This window comes from Fundulus heteroclitus, chromosome 18 (assembly GCF_011125445.2).
Source record: "Fundulus heteroclitus isolate FHET01 chromosome 18, MU-UCD_Fhet_4.1, whole genome shotgun sequence".
Taxonomy (NCBI): Eukaryota; Metazoa; Chordata; class Actinopteri; order Cyprinodontiformes; family Fundulidae; genus Fundulus; species Fundulus heteroclitus.
This window is the reverse complement of record NC_046378.1, coordinates 26,081,446-26,105,379: the sequence shown is the minus strand read 5'-3', so window position 1 is coordinate 26,105,379 and position 23,934 is coordinate 26,081,446. Positions and strand designations below refer to the sequence as shown.

General features: G+C 37.8%; 2 protein-coding genes across 2 annotated transcripts; one reads left to right on the top strand and one right to left on the bottom strand.

The window, feature by feature from the left end:
- Positions 1-194: 194 nt before the first annotated feature.
- hspa8b (heat shock protein family A (Hsp70) member 8b) lies at positions 195-7,930 on the bottom strand. The gene is made up of 9 exons (XM_012881994.3): positions 7,759-7,930; positions 5,159-5,368; positions 4,849-5,054; positions 4,023-4,175; positions 2,984-3,539; positions 1,993-2,195; positions 1,713-1,911; positions 723-955; positions 195-496 (listed from the first exon to the last, which is right to left on the bottom strand). The coding sequence occupies exons 2-9, from the start codon at positions 5,361-5,363 to the stop codon at positions 308-310; spliced, it is 1,944 nt and encodes a 647-aa protein (XP_012737448.2). The 5' UTR covers positions 5,364-5,368; positions 7,759-7,930; the 3' UTR covers positions 195-307.
- Positions 7,931-17,648: 9,718 nt separating this feature from the next.
- LOC105939724 (zona pellucida-like domain-containing protein 1) lies at positions 17,649-23,804 on the top strand. The gene is made up of 10 exons (XM_012881995.3): positions 17,649-17,763; positions 17,866-18,098; positions 18,342-18,526; positions 19,958-20,030; positions 20,126-20,223; positions 20,321-20,401; positions 20,518-20,689; positions 20,805-20,904; positions 22,649-22,672; positions 22,769-23,804. The coding sequence occupies exons 1-10, from the start codon at positions 17,652-17,654 to the stop codon at positions 22,843-22,845; spliced, it is 1,155 nt and encodes a 384-aa protein (XP_012737449.1). The 5' UTR covers positions 17,649-17,651; the 3' UTR covers positions 22,846-23,804.
- Positions 23,805-23,934: the final 130 nt, after the last annotated feature.

Here is a 23,934-nt window from a genome sequence, read left to right as displayed (position 1 = left end):
ACTAGAAAACAGGGTTTGTAAAGTTTGAGACTCCAAGGCAACAAAATGAGTCCAAAGATAAATATTTATTCTTTTTCCTGCAACCCACTGTACAATAGATACAACTCCTCCTTAAAGTGACCAACAGAAAAAACACTTTGTGGTAATAAACTCAACAAGTTTAACTCAGAAACCAAGGTCACAGTATATATAAAAAAAAAAGTGTCCAACATAGAGTAGTTTACTCTTCAGAACATGCTTTGAAAATATAAACAAGGCCGCCTTGGACATCAAACATAAAGAAAATCTTTTTAGCTGCCGCTGTAATTTAGTCGACCTCCTCGATGGTGGGCCCAGAGGGAGCGCCTCCTCCTCCGGGAGCGCACCCAGCTCCTGGCATTCCTCCTGGCATCCCTCCTGGCATCCCTCCTGCACTCTGGTAGAGTTTGGTCATAATTGGGTTGCACAGCTTCTCAAGCTCCTTCTGCTGGTGCTCAAACTCCTCTTTCTCTGCAGTCTGAAAACAAACAAACAAAAAATGTGTAAGATTAAGATTGTATTTTAATTATAGGTAGAAAATAAAGCTGAGATGGCCAAGAGGTCCCTGAACATTTACTGAACAGGAGGTCCCTGAATATTTCCAAACACACATTTTGCCTCAGTCAACTGTTACTTAACGTCATAAAACAATTTAAAAGTAAAAGAAGTCCTTTTTAACTTCCACGTTTTCCCCAACCTCATACCTGGTTTCTATCCAGCCAGCTGATCACCTCGTTACATTTTTCCAGGATCTTCTTCTTGTCCTCCTCGCTGATCTTGTCCTTCAGCTTGTCGTCCTCAACAGTCGACTTCATGTTGAACGCGTACGACTCCAGACCGTTCTTGGCCGCCACCTTTTCTCGCTGCACGTCATCTTCAGCCTTGTACTGCTCTGCTTCCTGGACCATGCGCTCGATATCCTCCTTACTCAAACGGCCTTTTAAAGTACAAAAAAAAAAAAACATCAGTAAAAACTAATAAAAAAAAAAAAAAAAGACTGCTGGGCTTAGACATCGGATGGAAACTGAAGGGCGTTGTTACCTTCAGGGTTCCTACAGCATAAGGTAAGTTAAATTCAAGACTTTTTAAGTCTTTTTAATGCCACTTGAAATAAAAAGTTAAGACCAACTTCACGATAAACAACATAAACCTAGTTGTGACAACTTCACCCAAATGTTTATTTTAACATAAACCATTACTTTCTGGCCCAGTAGACATGTTTAAAATAAAAAAAAAAAAAAAAACATTCCGTGTAGGAAGAAAGCTAAAAAAAAACAAATTACAGATTATATTTTTAACAACTACTGAACTGAATTCACAAACTTTGTTTTGTTCTCTACTAAAATAAACTATAAATCAGTTTAAAAAAAAAAAAAAACACAACATAACCAGTGCCAACTCTTTTTCGCAGCTCTGGTCCAGCTGCAACAGTTTTTATTGGTTCCGCTATCGGGACGGAACCAATAATGGTTACATTGACCCGTTCAGTAAATAAAAAAATATATATAATTGTGTCAATCATTTTACTGTTTGGTAAGGATTACAAAAATAAAATCCTATTTATGACCTGGCAACAATTTTAAGACCTAAGAAAGATTGATTTAAGACATTTTAATGCTAATTAAGGCCTTAGTTTTATATTACAGAATTCAATGCCTTTTAAGACTTTTTAAGGATCGGCGGGAACCCTGTACCTTTGTCATTTGTGATGGTGATCTTGTTCTCCTTCCCGGTGCTCTTGTCGACTGCAGAGACATTCATGATGCCGTTGGCGTCGATGTCGAACGTCACCTCAATCTGAGGAACCCCTCGGGGAGCTGGGGGTATTCCAGTCAGCTCGAATTTCCCCAGCAGGTTGTTGTCTTTGGTCATGGCCCGTTCACCCTCAAACACCTGAGAACGTGAGAAGTGAAGTCAACCCAGCGGTAATCGGCTGCAGTCTTCGTAGCCGACGGCGTTAGCTGGCCGCCTCACCTGAATGAGCACGCCGGGCTGGTTGTCTGAGTACGTGGTGAAGGTCTGGGTCTGCTTCGTGGGGATGGTGGTGTTCCTCTTGATCAGCACGGTCATGACTCCGCCCGCCGTCTCGATGCCCAGCGATAACGGGGTGACGTCCAACAGCAGCAGGTCCTGCACGTTCTCGGATTTATCGCCGCACAGGATGGCCGCCTGGACAGCTGCAGGTCAAACGGAAAGAAAAAAAAAAGTGAAGCTCAGAGCTGTATCGTTTTAAAATTCTAAAAAAGTAAAAAAAAAAAAATTTAAAAAAAATTAATTAATAAAAAAAAAAATATTGACTTTTTTCTAAATTTTGAAGACGTTTCGCTTCCTATCCAGAAAGCTTTCTCAATTCAAAATATTTGGAGTAGTGTGGAGTTCCAAGCTTGATGGTACTGTCCAACAAAGGCCTTGTAATCGATCCAGTAATCTGTTCTACCATCTAATGTAGAACAGATTACTAGATCAATGTGTGCTTCTGTACTTTTTTGTTTCTCTTGTTGTGTCTCTGCTCTGTCTTCTGTAACCCCCAGTCGGTCGAGGCAGATGACCGTTCACACTGAGCCCGGTTCTGCCGGAGGTTTTCCTTCCCGTTAATGGGGAGTTTTTCTTCCCACTGTCGCTTTATGCTTGCTCAGTATGAGGGATTGCAGCAAAGCCATGTACAATGCAGACGACTGTCCACTGTGGCTCTACGGTTCCCCAGGAGTGAATGCTGCTTGTCGGGACTTTGATGGAATCAACTGGTTTCCTTATATAAGACATTTTTGACCAATCTGTATAATCTGACCCAATCTGTATAATATGATTGAACTTGATTTTGTAAAGTGCCTTGAGATGACATGTTTCATGATTTGGCGCTATATAAATAAAATTGAATTGTAATGGCTTACATAACATGCATATTGAACTGAAACAGTTTTAATCGTTTTAAAATGACTGTTTGAACGGCCGGCGTTAAACATACCTGCGCCATAGGCCACGGCCTCGTCGGGGTTAATGCTCTTGTTGAGGTCTTTCCCATTGAAGAAGTCCTGCAGGAGCTTCTGGATCTTTGGGATACGGGTTGACCCGCCCACCAGGACGATGTCGTGGACCTGAGCCTTGTCCATCTTGGCGTCTCGGAGAGCCTTTTCCACCGGCTCCAGCGTCCCTCTGAACAGGTCCGCGTTCAGCTCCTCGAAGCGCGCCCTGGTGATGGACGTGTAGAAGTCGACGCCCTCGTACAGGGAGTCGATTTCGATGCTGGCCTGCGTGCTGGAGGACAGGGTGCGCTTGGCTCGCTCGCAGGCGGTGCGCAGGCGACGCACCGCCCTCTTGTTGTCGCTGATGTCCTTCTTGTACTTGCGCTTGAACTCGGAGATGAAGTGGTTCACCATGCGGTTGTCGAAATCCTCGCCGCCCAAGTGCGTGTCGCCCGCCGTGGACTTCACCTCGAAGATGCCGTCCTCGATGGTCAAGATGGAGACGTCGAACGTGCCGCCGCCCAGATCAAAGATGAGAACATTTCTCTCGGCGCCAACCTGGGATGGAAGGTGACGTTATAAATTTGGCAGATCAGTTCAACATTACACGGCAACAAATACGGTAGGGCAACCGTTCTGAGCGGATTGTTATGACCACAGAGAGACGCAGACCAATCAGTTCCCCGTTTGTTTTCATATAGACCGTCACCGTTTAGGTCTGGCCTGCTGGTTCTGCTTTTGGCAGAGTCTAATTTTGTTTTCTAGTCTGTTTCACTTAAAGAGAAACAAAAATGTTGTGCATGCAGTTATGAATCCAAGAAAATAAGAATCAGCCCCGCATATGCATCAAAGCATCCATTTCTCACCATTACTTTATGTTTATTTAACTCAGAAAGGTGCATAAAAGTAAGTTTTGTAGGGCTGATAGATTTATGGACCAGAAATGGTGGGAGTTTTTAGTTTTGATGCATTTAATGATCAGATAAAAAAAAAGGTAGAATTTGTGTAATAGTCGTGAGGAACCGCTAATAACCGATTTACCTTTTTGTCCAGGCCATAAGCAATGGCAGCAGCCGTGGGCTCGTTAATGATACGCAGAACATTAAGTCCAGAAATGGTTCCCGCGTCCTTGGTCGCCTGGCGCTGAGAGTCATTGAAGTAGGCAGGAACAGTCACCACAGCGTTTGTGACGGTCTGAACCAAAAAGGAGAAACTTACACGTTAGAATTTACAGAATTTCAACAAAAAACTACAGAGTTAGCAAATAGGACAAAATAACCCCTTCCAGTTTAACCCCTTCCGACATAAATGCAACTTAAATGTTTAAGAACCTATGCTATCTGCCAATTAGGTTACCAATGCCAGCTGACCAACTTGACTTTCGCGCCTCTTGCGATGTCAACGCAGAGTCATAAGCAGAATTAGCAGTTTTTAAAATCATTGCATTTTTAAAAAGCTTTTGCATTTTGTGAAATCCAGCAGCGCAAATCCACATTTTCAGTGTACCCAAATAAACAAATTAACTGTTAGCTAGCAGCAGACACAAGAATCAAACTTACATTTGCAAAATGTTTTTGCCAATATAATAAATAGGATTATAATGAATAGCACACTGTCTATTTCTCATAGATTGTTTACATTGTTTTTCATTTCAATTGTTTACATAAATCGCTGCTGCATCTTTATCCTGAAAAATAGTGCAATCTACTGTGTTTTTTAGAGTGATTTCTAGAGTGATTTTTTTTTTCAAGCTGTATGCAAACGAAATTTCGTTCTGTACGCACTTTGTGCATACAAAATGACAATAAAGATATCTATCTATCTACTAAATAAGTAATCTGGAAGAAGCTTTAGAACCCTTACGCACCTTGCCAAGGTACGCCTCAGCTATCTCCTTCATCTTTAGCAGCACCATGGAGGAGATCTCCTCTGGGTAGAAGGTCTTTGCCTCCCCCTTGTACTCCACCTTCACTTTGGGCCTCGAGTTATCATTGATGACTGTGAAGGGCCAGTGTTTCATGTCGGCCTGGACGACACCGTCATCGAATCGACGCCCAATAAGCCGCTTTGCATCTGAGGGGATAGGAAAGATAAAATTAGTTGGCATTTAAAAAAAAATAAAAAAATTAAATCTGGTCACAAATCATTTTTCTTTTGTAAAAGAGCAGAAATTGTACCAAATACTGTGTTGCTGGGGTTGAGGGCCACCTGGTTCTTGGCTGCGTCTCCAATCAGCCTCTCGGTGTCAGTAAAGGCTACGTAACTGGGCGTGGTCCTGTTACCCTGGTCGTTGGCAATGATTTCCACTTTGCCATGCTGAAACACTCCCACACAGGAGTAGGTAGTGCCCAGGTCAATGCCTACTGCTGGTCCCTTGGACATGGTTCCTAAAAGAAGAAGGATGATTATTTATCATTAAAAAAAAAAAAAAAAAAAAAAGTAAAGTGCTGATAAGAATGTCACAGTTGACTTGATCTAATATCTCCTCTAGTCACAATGAAAGCTGTGATTAAGTGTATGTATTAACAAGGCTATTAACAGACGCTGAGCAGATCATAGATGAGTAAAGGGGGGGAAAATATTCAGAGCACCTGTTGGATAGCTTTCAGTCTCTCACGACCGAGCAACTGGCCTTTATTATGACAACCAACAACATGGAGGCAAAATCTCTTCCAGGAACAATGTTCACTGTATCGTGTCAGCCAAATTCGTTTATTTATTAAACAGACGTGCTAGGTTGAGGACAAGTTTATTAATAGTACGAAAAGGCCATGCCAAGTTCTCAAAAATAAGTGCGCTCTTAACGTTTTTGGAACAGTCCCCACGTTTACTCTGGCCACAGCAGATCGTCATCAGCACAGTCATGTCACAACTGATAAGCCACATGGGGGGATTCATTGCAATTAATATGAAACTTTGAAGTGGTTGGCCCACAGACTGTACATATAAAATGCTGGTGATTTAATTTGAACAGCTGATCATCAACACTGGAGATGCAGCTCATTCGGACACCACTCATTAAAGTTTACGGGGCTGATTTAACACCACTGACTCTGAACTTAGTGAAGGTATTGTCAGAACATACACACACACACACAATATAGATAATAGATATATATATAGGAAGAGAGTAGAGAAAAATATAGAGAGAAGAAGAAAGATATAATATATAGACTAGAGAGGACACACACATAGAGAGATAGAGAGAGAGAGAGAGAGATAGACATACACAGAGGAGAGACCACATATAGATAGATAGAGATAGATAGACAGACAGAGACATATAGATAGATATAGAGAGATAGAAGATATAGAGACATACATAGACATATATAGACATAGACAGACACACATAGATATACATAGACATACACACACAGAGAGAGACAGAGAGACATACACACCACAGATATACAGAGAGACAGACACACACACATAGATATATATACATACATACAGACACACACACATATATATATACATACACACACACACATATATATATACATACACACACACACATATATATACATACACACACACACAATATATATACATACACACACACATATATATACATACACAAGATATATATATATATATATATATATATATATATATATATATATATATATATATATATATATATATATATATATATATATATATATATATATATATTCCAACAACCACCTGGTAGCAAAGATAAAGTGGTAATGCACGAAGTTCTAGAAAAATTCCCATAGTACAGGAAAAGAGAGAAGTCGCCACCTGCTGGCCGATGTAAAGATTGCAGATTTCTCACATTCCTTCACTACATGTTTGAGGCAGGTTTTTGGGTGGGGCAAATGGGAACACTGACAGGTGCAGATAAAAACAAGTGTGCTCATTGTTTGAGAAAAAAAAGGTATTAAAAATAAAAGCCAAACGCACATACAGCTCAAGTTTCTTAGATTTATCATTAAGCTTCACTGTGAAAAACTCGAGCTGTTTACGGTAACAAAATAAAAAGTCCCAGTATTTTTTCCTGTGCGTTGGTAACACATTTAATCAAGAGGCTTCTTGTTTCAGAGCTTTCATCTTTTTAAGAAATTAGACTTCGAAATGGTTTCTACAAGTTTGATAGAAACCATCTTTGTCCCTCATTTGCTTGACTGAACAAACTAATTATGTATAGACCAAATGGTTATATGATAAGATTTTATGATTTAAAATCTGATGCTGATCAAGCTTCACTTCTGTATAAAATCTAAAAAAAATGTGGTAGGTAGCTGTTTGATAGCAGCAGAGGAGCCTAATGCTAGCTTAAGAGCCTGCATGCTGCATCATAAACTGTCTAAAGCAGCTGGGGGGCGTGCCTCATCAAAGATTGCTCGGGAAAGTTCTGGAACTTTACGACTTCTACGTGAAGATAAAAATGAAAGAAAACGGGGCAAGAAGTAAGAGTTCAAGAGCCCAGAAACCCAGCCGCTGTACATATATACCGAACAAGAATAACACAAAAGTCCACGTAAAATACAACTGACTCATTTCTGACGTGTTCATGGTGGCGAAATATTAGTTTGGACGACTGGAACACAACGCAACACATGGCAAATAAAACTAGCTACAAAAATTGAAATGCGAAGTAATTTAAGTTTAAAACAACGTAGGCCCCATTTGTTAGAAAGGTTGCAGGAATGCCCAAAAGTGTACAGATTAACGTTGTTTTCTTACTAACACAAAACAAATATAAACAAACTACAAAAAAAAACTACCAAAAAAAAAAACACTTTACCTTTGTTGAATCCACTGCCTGGCGTCTTCTCGGGTTACAGCGGTTGTGAACCGATACTCTTGATGAGCGCCTCTCCGTTCCCTAAATCTGGATGAGAGCCGTTATGGTCCCGGTTGTCTTGGTGATCGACTTCTTCACGCGCGTGCTGCTCCGGCTGCAGGGGCCGCGCCTCCTCATAAACAGCCGCACGCAGAATTCTCTGGAACAGAGGAGGGGTCGGGCTGGCCAATCATCTGCCGTCTCATTCGCTCCTCCAAACAAACCGACCAATTAAAAAAGGGCGCTCACACCAGTCGCTACAAGGAAAACTGGAGAAATGTGTTTTGGACAATCGAGGTTTCTAGCAAAGACTAGCAATCTGGGGAAAGGAAATATCCAGTAGCAGCCAGGCAGGGATTTGTAGTTCGTTTCCCATTATGGGATTTTATTTAATTTTATTTACTATGAAGGACCAATCCTGCCATAGTTCACAATAGACACATAAATAAATAAATGGCTCAATAAAATAAACACAGGGCCAAAAAATAGCCAAAAACATAAAATTATGCGCAATTAAATGCAACAAAAAATATTAAAAGGAAGATATTTATTGAATAACTGATCTACTAATCAGCTACAAATATGTATTTCTATGTAAATATTTAATGGCCATGTTTTATCTCTTTGTTTTATTGCAGGTTGTCTGTTAAAACCACTCATTTCCAATTATAACTTTTTCTCAAACTTTTTACTCTACCCCTTTTATTGTTTCACATTAATTTACACCCAAATATATTTAAAACGTGTTTTTACTTAAAAAAATATGATTTTCTTTTTTTAATTACTTTATCATCCTTTTCATTCTCAAACACTTATATTTCCTCCTCCAATATATCCCTGTGGCATTTTCTTCCCCAACTATTTCCCCCAGCCCTCTTTTTTTTTTTTTTTTTTTTTTTTGTATCGTATCATAAAGTAACAAATGTGGGTTTGAATATGTCTGCAAGGCAATGTTTAACCTTTATTTGTTGCTACCCCCCAAAAAATTGTTGTATCTTGAAGGACACCTCATGTTGAGGATGTGACTTGTTTAAACTGCAGGACTAAAAGAACTCACATAAACACTTTGAAAAGCAGTACATGATATCCAAGGAGCACTAAAATAAGCAAACATATTAAAAGGTCTAATGCTCAACAATGTGAATTGTTCTGTTCAATATTGCAAATTTATTGATTCTGTTTTACCTCATACTTTTACCTCATACAAATTCTCCTAACTTGTTTTCTTTTACTTTTTTTTACTCACTTAAGGAAACATTTTTAGTCTGCTAATTTGAAAGAGGGCTATCACTTTCATTGTGCCTACAAAGAAAATATTCTATTCCTGTCTAAAAATAATTAAATACTCAAGTCAAATTTATTTGTATAGCACAAACTGACTAGTATCATGAAAACATAAAAAGATCATAAACACATCGAAATGAGACCAGTAACAAACAGAACATTTTTAGTGAAAACATCAATACACATAAATTATGTTGTCCAGTGTTCCTGATATTATGGACCGAAAGCAACTCTAAACAGGTGGGTTTTCAGTCTTGGTTTAAAGGAACTCAGTGTTTTGGCTGATTTGCAGTTTTCTGGAAGTTTGTTCCAGATTTGTGGAACATCGAAGGTGAATGCTGCTTCTCCATGTTTGGTTCTGGTTCTGGGTATGCAGAGTAGACCAGAACCAGAAGATCTGATTGGTCTGGAAGGTGGATACAACAACAACAGGTCTTTAATGTATTGTGGGGTGAAGCTGTTCAGTGAGTTATAAACCAACAGAAGTATTTTAAAGCCTATTTCCTGTGTGCTACAGGGAGCCAGTGTAAAGACTTTAGAACCATAATAAACACCTTGATTGAAACATTTAACATTTAAAAACAAAACAGCAATCTTAGAGCCAAATGGTATGTTTAACAGATTTATTACACAAAGATTCTTCACTAAACTGGGAGGTTAAGTATCTTCAGGATACAGAGGGTGAACTGGAACAAGAGAAGTTGTTGGATCAACAAACAAATTGTGTTTCCAGTACACATAGCCTACAGCAGTCTGACCACACGCAAAGGGACAGAACCCAATGATTATGAAGGTCACAAAAATCTCCATTAAATACACAGATAGATAATCTTGCTGGAGGACATCCAGATCTATTTCTCTCATTCTGCTGAGTTATCATACTGTTCTCCGATTTTGCATTTGTTGTTATTTCAACTTTTAACTTTATGTTCTCTCTGTCTTTTTTATCTTCATAGTAGTTACACCTGGTCTGGTGTTCTGTAAGCTGTGACACCATCCAGGGGGGCAGATCATCCGCTATTACCATATAACATAGAAAGGATTCCTGGATCAATGTGTGCTTCTGTGCTTTTGTGTCTCTGCTCTGTCTTCTCTTACCCCAGTCAGTCAAGGCAGATGACCGTTCACACTGAGCCCAGTTCTGCTGGAGGTTTTCCTCCCTGTTGGATTTCCTCCCTGTTAAAGGGGAGTTTTCCTCTCCGCTGTCACTTCATGCATGCTCAGTATGAGGGATTGCTGCAAAGCTATTAACAATGCAGACGACTGTCCACTGTGGCGCTAAGCTCCTTCAGGAGGAGTGAATGCTGCTTGTCAAGATTGATGCAATCTGCTGGGTTTCCTTTGATAGGAAACCTTTGACCAATCTATCTGTCTGATTTGACTCAATTTGACTTTGTAAAGTGCCTTGAGAGGACATGTGTTGTGAATTTGTGCTATATAAATAAAATTGAATTGAATTAAGGAGCAAGTCTTAAAAAAAACTGCCATTTATAGACACCTTTAATCCAAACTGACTGACTTTCAGCTGTTTTGGAAAGAAGCACCGGCAAAGGTTTCAGATGTGCAAAACTGGTATAGACATACCCCATAAAATTTGCTAATATAACTTCAGCAGGACCTTGTTATACAAAGTATACCTGTCTCTATTGTTGGATGTTAACACATTTACTGATGATTCTCCAGAAGTAAGAGTCTTGCCTTGAGATGTTGTTGTTACGTCCACCAGGCCCGTTTGGTGGGGTAACATTAATGGAGACCACACAAGGATTTTATGATTCAATGAAATTGGAATTTATTGAATTATATTAAAGAAATAAAACTTGGAAGAATGAATAACTGAAATGAGAAACCAAAATAGATTAATACAAAACCTTTAACCAACTAGAAATAAGCAAATGTCAAAACAAACCTAGCAAAACCCAATCACAAGATACAAACCAAACGGGTTCTGAGGAGGGAGAGGGAAGGAAGCTCTCTCCTCTGCTGCAGCACGGCCACTTTTCAAGCTGCAGAGAACTAATCAAGGGAAAACACAACACCTACAGAAGGCCTGTCTCCAGGAAAAAGGCAGGGAACCACTGCAGCCGTAACATTGTGAATTGGCGCTATATAAATACAATTTAACTGAATTGAATTGAATAATCATTCTGCTATGTATTAGGTAGTTAAATTGGGGAAAAATATTATTAACAAACCTGTTGCTAGGAATCACAGGTAGGAAAAAAAACTTAGAAATGATTGAACATCTAGCGAGCAATACATAGGAAATAAAGACAATAAACTATTATAATGTAGTCAAACTCCAACAAACACCTCATATAATTCAGCTTTTTAATCACTGAAATGCTCAAGATCAACAAATAAAGATAACCTGAGTAAAATTATATTTTTTCATTTTTTAAAGGAAAAATATTTCCTTCACTCTTCTTTACAGAATTGATTGTAATCACGGTTAACTTTATAATTAATAATGGTTGCAATGCAAACCTTTTTTAGTGTTCAGAAACAAACAGTAGAAATCTAAAAACAAAATAAAAATTCTCAAAAACAAAACTATTTTTAGCTCATTTCATGTTTGAAATATTTTTAGCTCTAGTGTTTTGCAAAAACATACCTTTTCAACTTTTCCACGTTTGGCACATTATAACCTCTAATTTCATTGTATTTTATTAGGATTTTATGTGATAGACCAAGACAGTTTAGTGCATAACTGTGAAGTGGACTAAAAAAATTAATAGGTCTGGACTTCTTAAAATAAAAGGGAGTTAATCTGTTCAACTTCAAAGTCAGATTAATAATTTAAGATAGTTGTGATTAACAAAAACCCCAAATGAATCCAATTACTGACTGTATTAAAGTATTTGGAATTTGTATTTAACTCAATGTATATACTAAATGTATGTTTTAAAAGTCAAACTTGGCCCACGGGTGCTGGGAACACACTCCTTCTCAATTCACATAAGAACAAATGCTGAGGCAACATAAAAAGAAAACATTGGGGTCACAGATTATCAAATTTTAAGCCTATTCTTGAGATTGGTTTACCTTTACAATGCAGAACATGAGTCCTGATATAATGTTTTAAATTTTAGCTTCTATGTTACAGGAGCTCCTGAAGTGTTGGATAGTTTTTTTTTTCTGCAGCTATGACTCACGGTACTGCAAGGTCTACTTACAGTCAAAGGGGCTTTGAAACCGTATTGTATTTTACATCTTAAAATTCTATATGTTAACATTTATGTCATTACTTATTTTCCCATAGAAGTTGTTCTTTTTGACAGATAGGCTGTCCAAACAACAACATAATGTGCTCACAATGTCTGACAGGCAAAAAAGGCATTGTTGTTTCATTATGAGAACACGTAAACTCTGTTGTGTTGCAGAATTGTAACATTTCCCTAGTTATACTCTCTGGGGGATCTCTTATGAATGTGCATGAACTGACTGTTCTGTCACAGGAGAAGACAAAACACCACCCTGAATCCCATTATGCCTTCATTGTTATCATGTATAATTGTTCTTGTTGCCAGTGAAAGTCTAAAGTTTCTGTTATTTCCTTTCATGTCAAAGGGTCAAATTATGGACCTATGAGATACATGGTATGTTCATTTTTTTTTTTTTATAAAATGAGAAGGTGGTGCCAAAGTAAAGGCCATAATGTTGTTTATAGTACTGACATCTAAAAATATCCCTTGCTTTTTTTGTAAAAAGAAAAATAAAGAACACAATCGCTTCAAAAGACGCCTTTGCAACTGAAAAAAAGTTTTTTTCACTTTAAGAATATAATGTTCAGTATTTAGACCTATAGGTGACAATAACCTAACCTGATGATGATGATGATGATGATGATGATGATGATGATGATGATGATGAAGAAATTTATTTCAGACAATTAACAAATTTAACACATTTAACAAATATTAAATAAATCAATTTCAGAATTAATAAATAATAATAATTAAAATAAATCAATTTAAGAAATTCTTTAACCAAGTACCACATAAAAAAGAAATTGGTAAACATTACATTAAATTTTCTGTTTCAATTCAATGAAATCATTTGAACATAAATAGAAATGAGATAAACAAAATGTTCCTCTAAATAAAATATATCAGGTATATTTACCCTGATATTTGTCATTAATTAATGATTGAAGACCTGAAAATAAACTCACTGTTCCCTGGTTAATCGGTCATGCAAAAATGGAAACTTGCAGATATGGCATTACAACTAAAAAAGTCGAGGCCACTCAAGGCAAGGCAAGGCAAGGCAAGGCAAGGCAAGGCAAATTTATTTGTATAGCACATTTCAGTACAGAGACAATGCAAAGTGCTTTACATGATTAAAATATAGGAAAATAAAACAGAATAGCATTTATTAGAAAAGCCTCAGGAGTACCATGGTAACGGAAAGAGCTGCAGAGACCTAAAGTTCAGGTGGAGAATCTGCCAGTATGACACCTACTAGTCATGTATGCCATGCTTTCCAGCTTTCTTTCAGCCATTCCTGAACAAACGCTGTAAGAAGCCCTGTTTGCAACAAGGAGCAACGATATGGGAGAGGCTAGAACTCGCAGAGGTCCTGGAAAGATCCTTCCTCCCAATTCACAAAAGGAACAAATGCTGAGGTTATATAAAAAGAAAACATCGGGTCACAGGTGATCAAATTTTAAGTCTATGCTTGGCATTGGTGCACCTTTACAATGCAGAACATGAGTCCTGATGTGACATTTTAAACACAAGAGCTCCTTCTGTCTTACCACTACTTTTCAGGAACAGGGGTGTTGGTAATAAATGAGAAGAGAGTTAGACACAAATACAGAGCAGCCCTGGGCTAAAAACTGTTAGAGGCTGCAAGGACGTGAGACCGGGGCCATGGATCACATTCCAGCAGGACCATAATCCTAAACATACAGCAGGGCTACAACAGGACGGTTTACATTGCTGTGCTAGAATGACCCAGTCAAAGTCTATACCCTAATCTAATTGTGAATGAGTGGGGAGTCTTGAAAATTGAAGTTCGCAGACACCCTCCTCCCAATCTGATTAAGCTAAAGCTAATTTGCAAAGACAAAAGAGATAACGTTCCTGTCTCCGGATGTGTAAACCTGGTAGAGCAATGCCATCAAAGACTATAATTTTGCAACATTTTGCATTGGAATAATGCATAAGTATTTATATATTTGAAAGTTTGTGGCGTTAACGTGACATATCTCTTTTTGCATATTTTTTTACGGTATGTATTTACTTATACATTTTTAACATGATGCATTTCTTTTGTACATTTTGCATGCCACAGGAACAGTTCACAGAAGCAGAAGGTTATAACAAGAAACAAAATTAGTTATTGTACCATAACTATGCAGATGATACACAGCTCTACATGACGATGTCACCAGGTGACTCTGAATCCATCCATGCACTGAACGGATGCTTAGAACAAATTAATGCATGGATGTGCCAAAACTTCCTCTAGATGAACAGAAGCAAAAATTAAGTTATCTTTGGACCTAAAGAGGAACGGGGTTAGAGTCAGCACGCAGCTTCAGTTATTACAATTACAAACTAGTGATCAGGCCCGAAATCTGGGTGTAGTGAAGGACTCAGACCTGAACCTTCATATAAAGACAGTTACAGGGTCAGCCTTCTATCACCTGAAGAACATTTCCAGGATGTTTTTCAGGTGAATATGAAGAGAAAAAGACAGAGAGAACAAAAATTGAAAAGTGGATATACCAACAAATAATGCAACATTGGAGAACAGTAGGAGAACTCAGCAGAATGAGAAAAAAAATTGTCTTGATGTCCTCCAGCAGCCTAAGCCTGTAGCAGCATAACTACAGAGGTAGCTCAGGATAACCTAAGCCACTATATGACTATAAGCTTCTTCTAAGCTATAAGATCCTTTTTATTCACCAGTCAACTCGTCTGATCAAACTAAAATCATTCTGATCAACTTTGGGCTTGTGGATTGCATTAATTGGAGCCATATATTCACACGTCCATAAGTACAGTATTTAGGTATAACACTATCGCTGAAAGAAACACTGAAAGCACGTTTATGACAACCTCTCATTTGAAGCCTTAAGGAATCCAACCGTATGCACTGTTTAAAAGTCATTAAAGTGTTTCTAGTTTTAATCTCATGTCTCAGGACCCTAAATACTGGTAACGGCAAATAGGCAGTTGTAAAACGTGTGCAGTTTTTCAAAGGGGATAGGTTATGTTTCTGTTGTAATTAATACGTGATTTTATTTCTTTACTTATTTATTTTGCTTTAAACTTTTTAGTTTTTCTCATTATGATGAATTAGCTGTTAACAATACACTATAAAAAACAATTGAAATGTAAACAATGCAGGAGAAGGTCACAGTATACAAACCATTGAATGTGCAGAATTGGGTTGTGCAAGGGCATTTGTGCAAGGATGCTTTTAAGGACTAAGAGTTCGGTAGCATTTATAATGCTAGTTGACGTGATTTGGTTATCGATATAACAACGCAAATCTGAATATAACAGGGCTTTAAAAAATACCAAGCCGTGTTTTTATTTTGGCATATCTTTATCAAAGCCCAACTTTTTCGTCACAAAGGCTAAGATTACAAGTAGATGGGTGTCAGCTTAAGAGCACAAGCTTCTTGAAAAAAAAAAAAGTGCTGCACGTACAGTGACCTTTGAACACAAGTCCTGACCCAAATGCCATGAAGCCTGTTCTCCTTTATTGCTCCCACCCTGGGGTGATGGCATTGAGAGCTCACGGCACCGTGTTTTTGTGTCAGCATTAACACAGATGGCATTGCCAGGAGACAAATGGTGTTTATCAATAGCAACAGAGAGACTAAACTTGGCATTTGACATCAGATACGCACGGAGTAATCTATCGGGAACCCTCATTCAGGCTGTGTCCTCGCGTTTGCATTGTGGTTGCGTCCTTCGGGGACTCATGGTTCCTTTTCGTGTCAGGATGCTCCACAAAAGTGTTTGGCGCCTTCCTCGGAAAGGTGTGTCTTTTGTTTGCAGAGTGCACAAAACAGCGGGGACAATGACAATTTTCTATTTAAGGTTCACAGCCTTAGGCCATAATAAAGAATGATACATTAAAACTACTTTGCTGTCACAAAAAAAAAAACGACGTGGATACTTTTGTTCTCTAAAAAAGATCCGAAAGGTAAACACTTGACATCCGATCACTGATCCAGATATTTGATAGATTATTGTGGAGTTGTTGTTTCTTAGATGCAGGAAAGTTTGGAAATATTTGTGCGGACAGTAAGCCAGGATGACCCAAAAATGGTGATCAGCAGTGCTGTGAAGATGTGCGTGTTAATGTTTGTGCAGGAAGAATACATTCTTTCCAAATATGGAAGCCAGCCGAGCAGCAGAGGGAAGAAGCTGAAGGCCAGGCGAGATGCCTTATAAAGTATTGTATGAGGATTGTGTGTCTGAAAATACGTTATCATACAGACAAATAAAGTATGATGAGTCTTGTTTCATTATTTTTTTTTTTTTTTGGGATCCTCTATCTAGAATTTAAAATTAGAATTAGAGGATGTGAGGGAGAGTCTGCTATTTGAGTTGTTAATTAATCCTGGGGTCTCTGTGGTTAGGGCCTGAGACGATTTGATGATTTGGTCAGAGGAGCTGCCCTGCTGTCAGCAGCTAGGATTTTAAAACAGCAAAAGGCCGATGACTGGCAATGAACTGATCTCGTCTGTGGCGATGGTTCACTAGTGTTTCTGTGATATGCACGTTCTAAAAAAGCGAAACATGCCACATTTACACAAATATATGCCAAAATTGACTAGTACATAAATTAAAGTGAAGGAAAAAAATCGGATTACAAAAAGCATTTGTCCAGATTAAACCTTTCCCTCAAAGAAGAAAAAAAAATATTCATAGAAGCAAAAACACAGACGTCCATTTTGTCCTCAAAATGAAACTATACGTCAGCTATTATGAAAACTGAAATAGAAAGCCCAGTTCAGGTTACTGTATTGTGTCGGTGCTCACACCCATGTGGAGCCAGGGCTATAAATTGCAGGACGTGCCCCGGGAGGAGAGCAAGACACAAGATGGAGACACACAGGTAAGTCTGGGGGGGGAAAAAAATGTTTATTGTATTCTGATGCAGTTTTCTACTTACCATCACTGTGTTGCAGGACAATTATCCGATCCTTTTTGTTTTACAAAAACAAAATGATTTGGATGTTTAGAAAATTGTAGTAAAAATCTGTTTTGATGTAATTCAATTTCCCTTTACTCACTTTTCCTGATACATCATAGTCTGGGATGTTATTGAATTTGAGTCATATTCACTTTCTTGATGACTTTATATCAAGAAACAAATTTTCAAAAATAAACAATGAAAAAAATCTCAACAGAGCATATTTAGAAAAAAATATATATTTAACAAATGTTGCAAAAACTGTCATGTAACAAAAGTGTCTTTTTTTTTTAGTCTCTTCCAGAAATCTGTGACAATACTTCAAAATTAAACAAGCCCTGCCTTGTGAATGACTTCCCATTATTTATGTTTTGTTTTTTTGTTTTTTTCTGTTTTCTCACAGATCCATGATGAAGTCAATGAGCCTGGGCATCCTAGTGTGGCAGCTCGCCCTGTTTCTGCAGGCCGATGCGCAGGTCCCAGATGCCTGCTTCACCAGTAACACTCTCAGACCTCCAGGTTTGACTTCTTTTCTTGGATATATTACTGTGTTGTTTGTCTGATGTTGCTGTTTTTACTTCATTACCTAAATCCAAATTCTGTTTCTTTTACCAATTTCAGAGAACACTGACATCAACGTAACATGTGGCACCCAGTTCATGGACCTCAGCATCTACATTTGTCCTATTTATAATGCTCTGTACAATGAGTCAATGATGGTCCTAAACAACATGATGAACAACCCTGCATGCTATGGAAAAGCCGACTGGAATGTTACTCCACCAGTTTTAAAATTTAGATTCCCTATAGGGCAAAATGGGAGTTCCCTCAAAGACTGCAATAATAATTTTCAGGTATTTGATTTACCTGACCTTCCACTATGTTAGAATTCTGTACTTTTTTATTGAATATGAGCCGAGTGAAAGTCTTTAATCCCATTATATATATATATATATATATATATATATATATATATATATATATATATATATATATATATATATATATATATATATATATATAAAATATATAATATATATATAATAAATATAATTGTTTTTATCATGTTTTATTTATGTGCTATTATTATTTAACAGGTGACCAACCAGGTTGGAACCGGACAATTTTCAGACTTCTCAAATGTCCAGTTTGTGAACATCTCCGGCATGGTTATGTCTGTGGACCCAGCTGCGGGCATGATCACCTATCGCCCGCAGATCCAGTACATGTTCTCCTGCAAGTACCCGATGCAGTACCTGCTCAACAACACTCAGCTCAGCGTGTGAGTATGCAAGGAGAGAGGCATAGGTATAATCCACATTCAGCCCCAGGGGCCAGGCCTTCTCAACAATATTATGACTTTTAGTAATAGTAAAACAGTTTTTTTTATTTTATTTTCAGTGGCAAATGTGCAGCTTCGTTCAAAAGAGAACAGAAACAAATAGTAATATTGCTGCAGATATGTCATAACAACAGGATTATTACAGCTGTGATAATATTTTAAATTATTATTTCGGCTATAACAATCAAGAGTCTTCATTGTCATTATGTGACCATAATGAAGTTTTGAAGAGACACCGGCTCAGAATCCACATATAGCACACAAACTCAGATCAAGGACCTCCATTGAAACACAAAAATTCACTGAAAAGACTAAAAAATGCAAAAACACACTATGAAAAGAGAAACAATATAAGAAAAAAACATGTATAAAGCGTTTATCCAAAATCCTCATAATTTGTTTATTATAATTTATTTATTTCAGAAATAACAAAAACATTTGAATAAATACTGCTACGTTTTGATTCCGGTTTTATTTTAAAAAGGGACAGATAAGGAATTATTTTATTCTTACATTGTAGCACAATTGGTATAGGAAACTTACCTGACTCCGCCAGATAGATTTGCTCCGCATATCCATCTGGAAACCTTCCGTTGAAGTAATTTTGGGAAGGGGCGAAAATACTGGTTAGCTGATTGGCCTATGTTGGTGATAGACGGGCCAAATAAACCAATCAGATTCGTCGTCGCTCTGTTACGAGCGACGACGAAAACACAACCACAAGCCAAGCTACTCTTGCTGCTGCAGGTAAAGGCTCGTTAGCTCAGCAAAGAAATACTCTGTAATTCCGATAAAACTTGCTCGATAGCCACGCTAACGCTAGTTTCATCGGCTGAAACCGCCATGTTGTTTAGACTGAACTGACGCGCTTCCCGTTGCGTCACACCTCAACCCGCCTCAAAGCCAACGCTGATTGGACGTTCGTTTGGTGAACGGCTCCAAATTTTCTTTAACGGAGAGTATCCAGACTGATCTGCGAGTGAAACCTTGAAAGCTCGCGAGATCAGGATGGTCTCACGAGGCTAATAGGAAACACCTGCAAAATGTGTTCAACATGCAAGTAAACATGCTAATGGCACAAAATAAACTTTTAAGTCATTGTGTTTGTTATAGAATAACACACAAGGTTCTTTTTTCAGCCAGCTGAACTACAGTGTGCAGTAGTAGGGCAGGAGGAGTGCTGCGTTGCTCTATGCCTCACGCAGTGAGACAACTCCTGTCTCTGTGACACTTTTTAGGAATTTCATTAAATTGACTTTAAACCAAAGAAATATGGGAAGATTTTAGCATCTTTGAAACCATTTTTTTTTTTTTTATCTCAGCATATTTTCATACCACTATTCCTAATCATGTGTTTTATTTTCTGTGCAGATCGGGTGTCAATGTGGCCATACGAGACAATAACGGTAGCTTCATCAGTACGCTGAGTATGCAGCTGTTCGAAGTAAGAACTGCTCTTATATTGAATCCTTTGAGAAATACTCATTATTTCAATCCATCAATTAACTTGAATCGGTCATTTTTCCCACCTCAACACAGGATCCAACATACAAGAAGGCTTTAACAATCCCATCAACAGGACTCAACCTTAAAACGAAGATTTATGTTTCGGTCAAAGCAAGCAATCTAACCGAGAAGTATGTCGTCTTTGACAACTTAATCCGTGCCAGTCCAATCTGTGCAAAAGTGGAGAAAAACAAACAAACAGTGAAACTGTAACTTTTCTCCTTAAAGGTTCAACGTGCTGCTGGACAGATGCTACACCACCACAAATCCTTATCCTGCGCAACAAAATTACTATGATCTCTTCGTTGGGTGAGTTGGATCCATGTAGCCACATCAGCAGACAATTTATTTTATCCATTTGACTCTCACCCCTTTGTATCTCCACTGCTTTAACAATCCACCTGTGTCTTGTTGTTGCATCCTAGGTGTACTCGTGATGCACAGACTAAGATAGAGAAGAACGGCGTTGCGCAGAGCGCTCAATTCTCCTTTGAGGCCTTCAGATTCGTGGAGCACAAAAATCTGACCATTTCCACTTTCTTCCTGCACTGCGTCACCAGACTCTGCGAGACAGACAAGTGCCAGTCCTTACTGCCTGTGAGCCAACTAAGATTCAACGGCATTTTAGAGTTCATGTTCACTCTTGCAGGAAACGTTTACTGAAATCATGGTTTTTCCTGTTTGTTTGTTTTTTTTTTTTTTATTACAACAGGTCTGTGGCGCTAAAAAACGCAGAAAGAGAGAAACTGAGGATGTGCCGGAAGAAGCTACCATCACCTCTCGTCCCATATCTGTCGGCCAAACACCCACAGGTGTGATTTTATACTAAAACACTTCAATTATCCATTCCCCGTACACTATTATTAATAAAGTCATAAACTGAGATAATATACAGCTGGGTAATGTATGAATAAGACTATTAGGTAGCATTACAGAATACATTCCTAGAGCTTAAAGGCAAATTTAACTGAACTTACCAGAACTTATCTAGGACTTTCTAGGAATGTACAAGCTACTTTTCTAGAACTTTCAAGGTACTTAGTTACTTTATTGGAATTTTCTTTAACTTTAACGTTCTGGTCAAGTGACCAGTTCCAGGAATGTACCTGTAAGTTCTGGAAAAGTAGTTAGTGCCAGAAAAGTTTCAGGAACATACTCAGCAAGTAGTGGGAAAGTACTTGGTGAGTTCCAGAAAGTACCTGGGAAGTACTCTGATCTATACCACTGTTCTGTTTAATTTACCCACGTTTTATGTGATTTATATCACTGTTTTACAGATCCAAACAAGTTTTGTGATCATTTCATGGTTTTTATGTCAATGAGTTTCATTAGAAGCACACTTTTTTTTTTAGAGATACCGTATTAATCCTAATATCACAGGATCATTCCCATAAATGACAACAAAACAGTATTTTTTTTTAGATCATTGTGCTGGTAATTTAAATATTTTCCAATAAAAATAAATGAAAGTTAATCAAAGATTAAAATCATTCCCAATAGGCATACAAATATATACATTTTGATAAAAATTTAAACCTTAATACAGGCGCAGTCACTTGCCAACAACAGCGTGGAGCGCCTTTCGAAAGTATTGAGACCCTTGGTGAAGATGTGTAAAAAGCTTTGAGATAAAAACCTCTTTTATTGCAGGAGAATTTTTACATCGGAATAAAATAACAACTCTAACATCAGTGGAGAAATTAGAAATGCTTAATAACAAAATTATTTCCAAAAAAATCCCTGCTGCCAAACCTTTTGGCCTCAATGAGAATGTAACTGACTTTCTTTTTTTTAGAATGAACACGACTTTTTGAGTGCATCCCATCATGCATTAATTTATGGTCAATGACTACAGTTTCTGAGGGATAAAGGCATGTCATTATACATATCCTTATTTCTTATGGCAATTTTTCAAAATGGGATGGACAAGAAAATACGCAGTTTAAGTAAGTTTAATGTGTAATGGTCAGCGATGTTCAGAAACTGGGTGTAACAAAATAGTTACTCACCTAAACATGTCAAATATGTACTGTTATATAAATAACTAAACAGTTTAAGTGAAGCTGTGACAAACAGGAAGGGGAAGTTTATCCAAAGCTCAGTGTTGGGAACTGAAGCAGTGTTGCATCTAGGGGGTCACCAAGTTTCCATGACAACAACTTATTTTAGCACTTTTAGAGATGCAAATAACACTGAAACACAGTCTAGCTTGTCCGTTGGTTTAAAAGTCTTTTTCGACCATTGTATGGGCTCAAAATTCATTTTCCAGTTGTTTTGGGTTTTTTCCTCCGTTCACATAATTCTCAGTGGGTTTCACAATCTGCTTACAGGACCTTTGAGCATCTTATAATAAAAATATTTCCCCCAAATTTAAAAAAAAAAAAAAAGCTGTTAAAGATTGGACCCTTTTTGACCATTTCAATTAATTACATCTCTAAAGAGAGAAAAACATGAAATCTTCCCTGGTTAAATTTAAACATGTCAACATATTTGAATTGAATGTAAAGTGACAGACGTGTTGAACTCTGACTATATTCTTTTTTTCTTTTTTTGAAGGAGAAGCCATCTCAGCTTCTCAAGGTAAAAATGTGTTACAACTGATGTATTTAGTATTCGCCCATTTTGCAATAAGCGAAATAGCTTACTGTCGTTTTCTCTTTATTCCTTCTCCAATAGTTTCATCAGCTGAGAGCACCGGAGCTGCACTGTCATCGCTGCTGTTCTCACTGCTGCTTGCTTTGTGTTCCACATAAGACCATGACGGCGCATCGTGGCCTAACATTTTCTGACTAAGAATCAAGCACATCTTAAAACAAAAACAGCATTATCTGCAAAGCGTGGGGATTTTACACTAGATCAGGTAGTCATGAAGGTAACATGCAAATCACAGGTAATATAAATTGCATTATTTGTTAACAAGAGATTCAAAGCTCAGCTGGTACACAGTAACAGAGTAACGTAATCATATGTTGGTCAAAATCATTGTATTTGTCTCATGTTATTTTTTTATTTAATGAGAGGTGACAGCTTTTATAATCACTGGTGAAGATTCTCAATCATCCAGGATATGGCAAATCCAAAGAAGGTCAAAAGACGAAACAACTCGACTTCAGTCCTTGTACCAGAAAATGTTTCGCTCTTTTCCCGAAGAGCTTTATTTATTCAAAGCTAGCGAGGGAGAAGTTCAGAGCTTTTAAGCTGTAGGGAATTGCCATTTTGTACTAAACTACTCTGTTTAGAAGAGGTCTCAGATTTCAGCTTTGAAAAACGTACATCTGTCAGTTTTGAACCGATTCACACCTTCTTGTGTGTGACCAACATCTTTGTGAGTCACTGATGATTGCCTGTTAGGGTGATTCTGCATGGGAATTTAGACACAGAACGGCAGATCTCAAACAGCTAGAATGCTCTGAACTTCTCCCCCACTAGCTTTAAATTTAGAAAAGTCCTTCAAGTGGAGTGTGAAACGTTTTAAACTACAGCAGCTGAGGTCCGTTTATTTCGTTTTTTACCTTCTCTGGGCTAGATTTTATTATCAGAAATTTTGTTCTTCTTTTGTTTTTTTTTTACTGGGAATAGCAAGAGATTTGCTTTGCTCTTCTGTAAAATAACTTTGGACACGCTTGTTCCGACAAGATGTTGGTGTAAAGTTTTCGTTCAGGTCTTCCTCTTTGTCAAGTCATGTAAATCACAAGAATCAATAAGCAAGTTTGAAAAAAATGTTTCTGCTGGGTTTTTTGTTCTTTTTTTTTTTTAAAAAAAACCAAAACACAATGAAACTGCTTTAAAAATAAGAAACATAAATAAATGTAACTCTGAAATCTTTAAGATAACGCTGATCT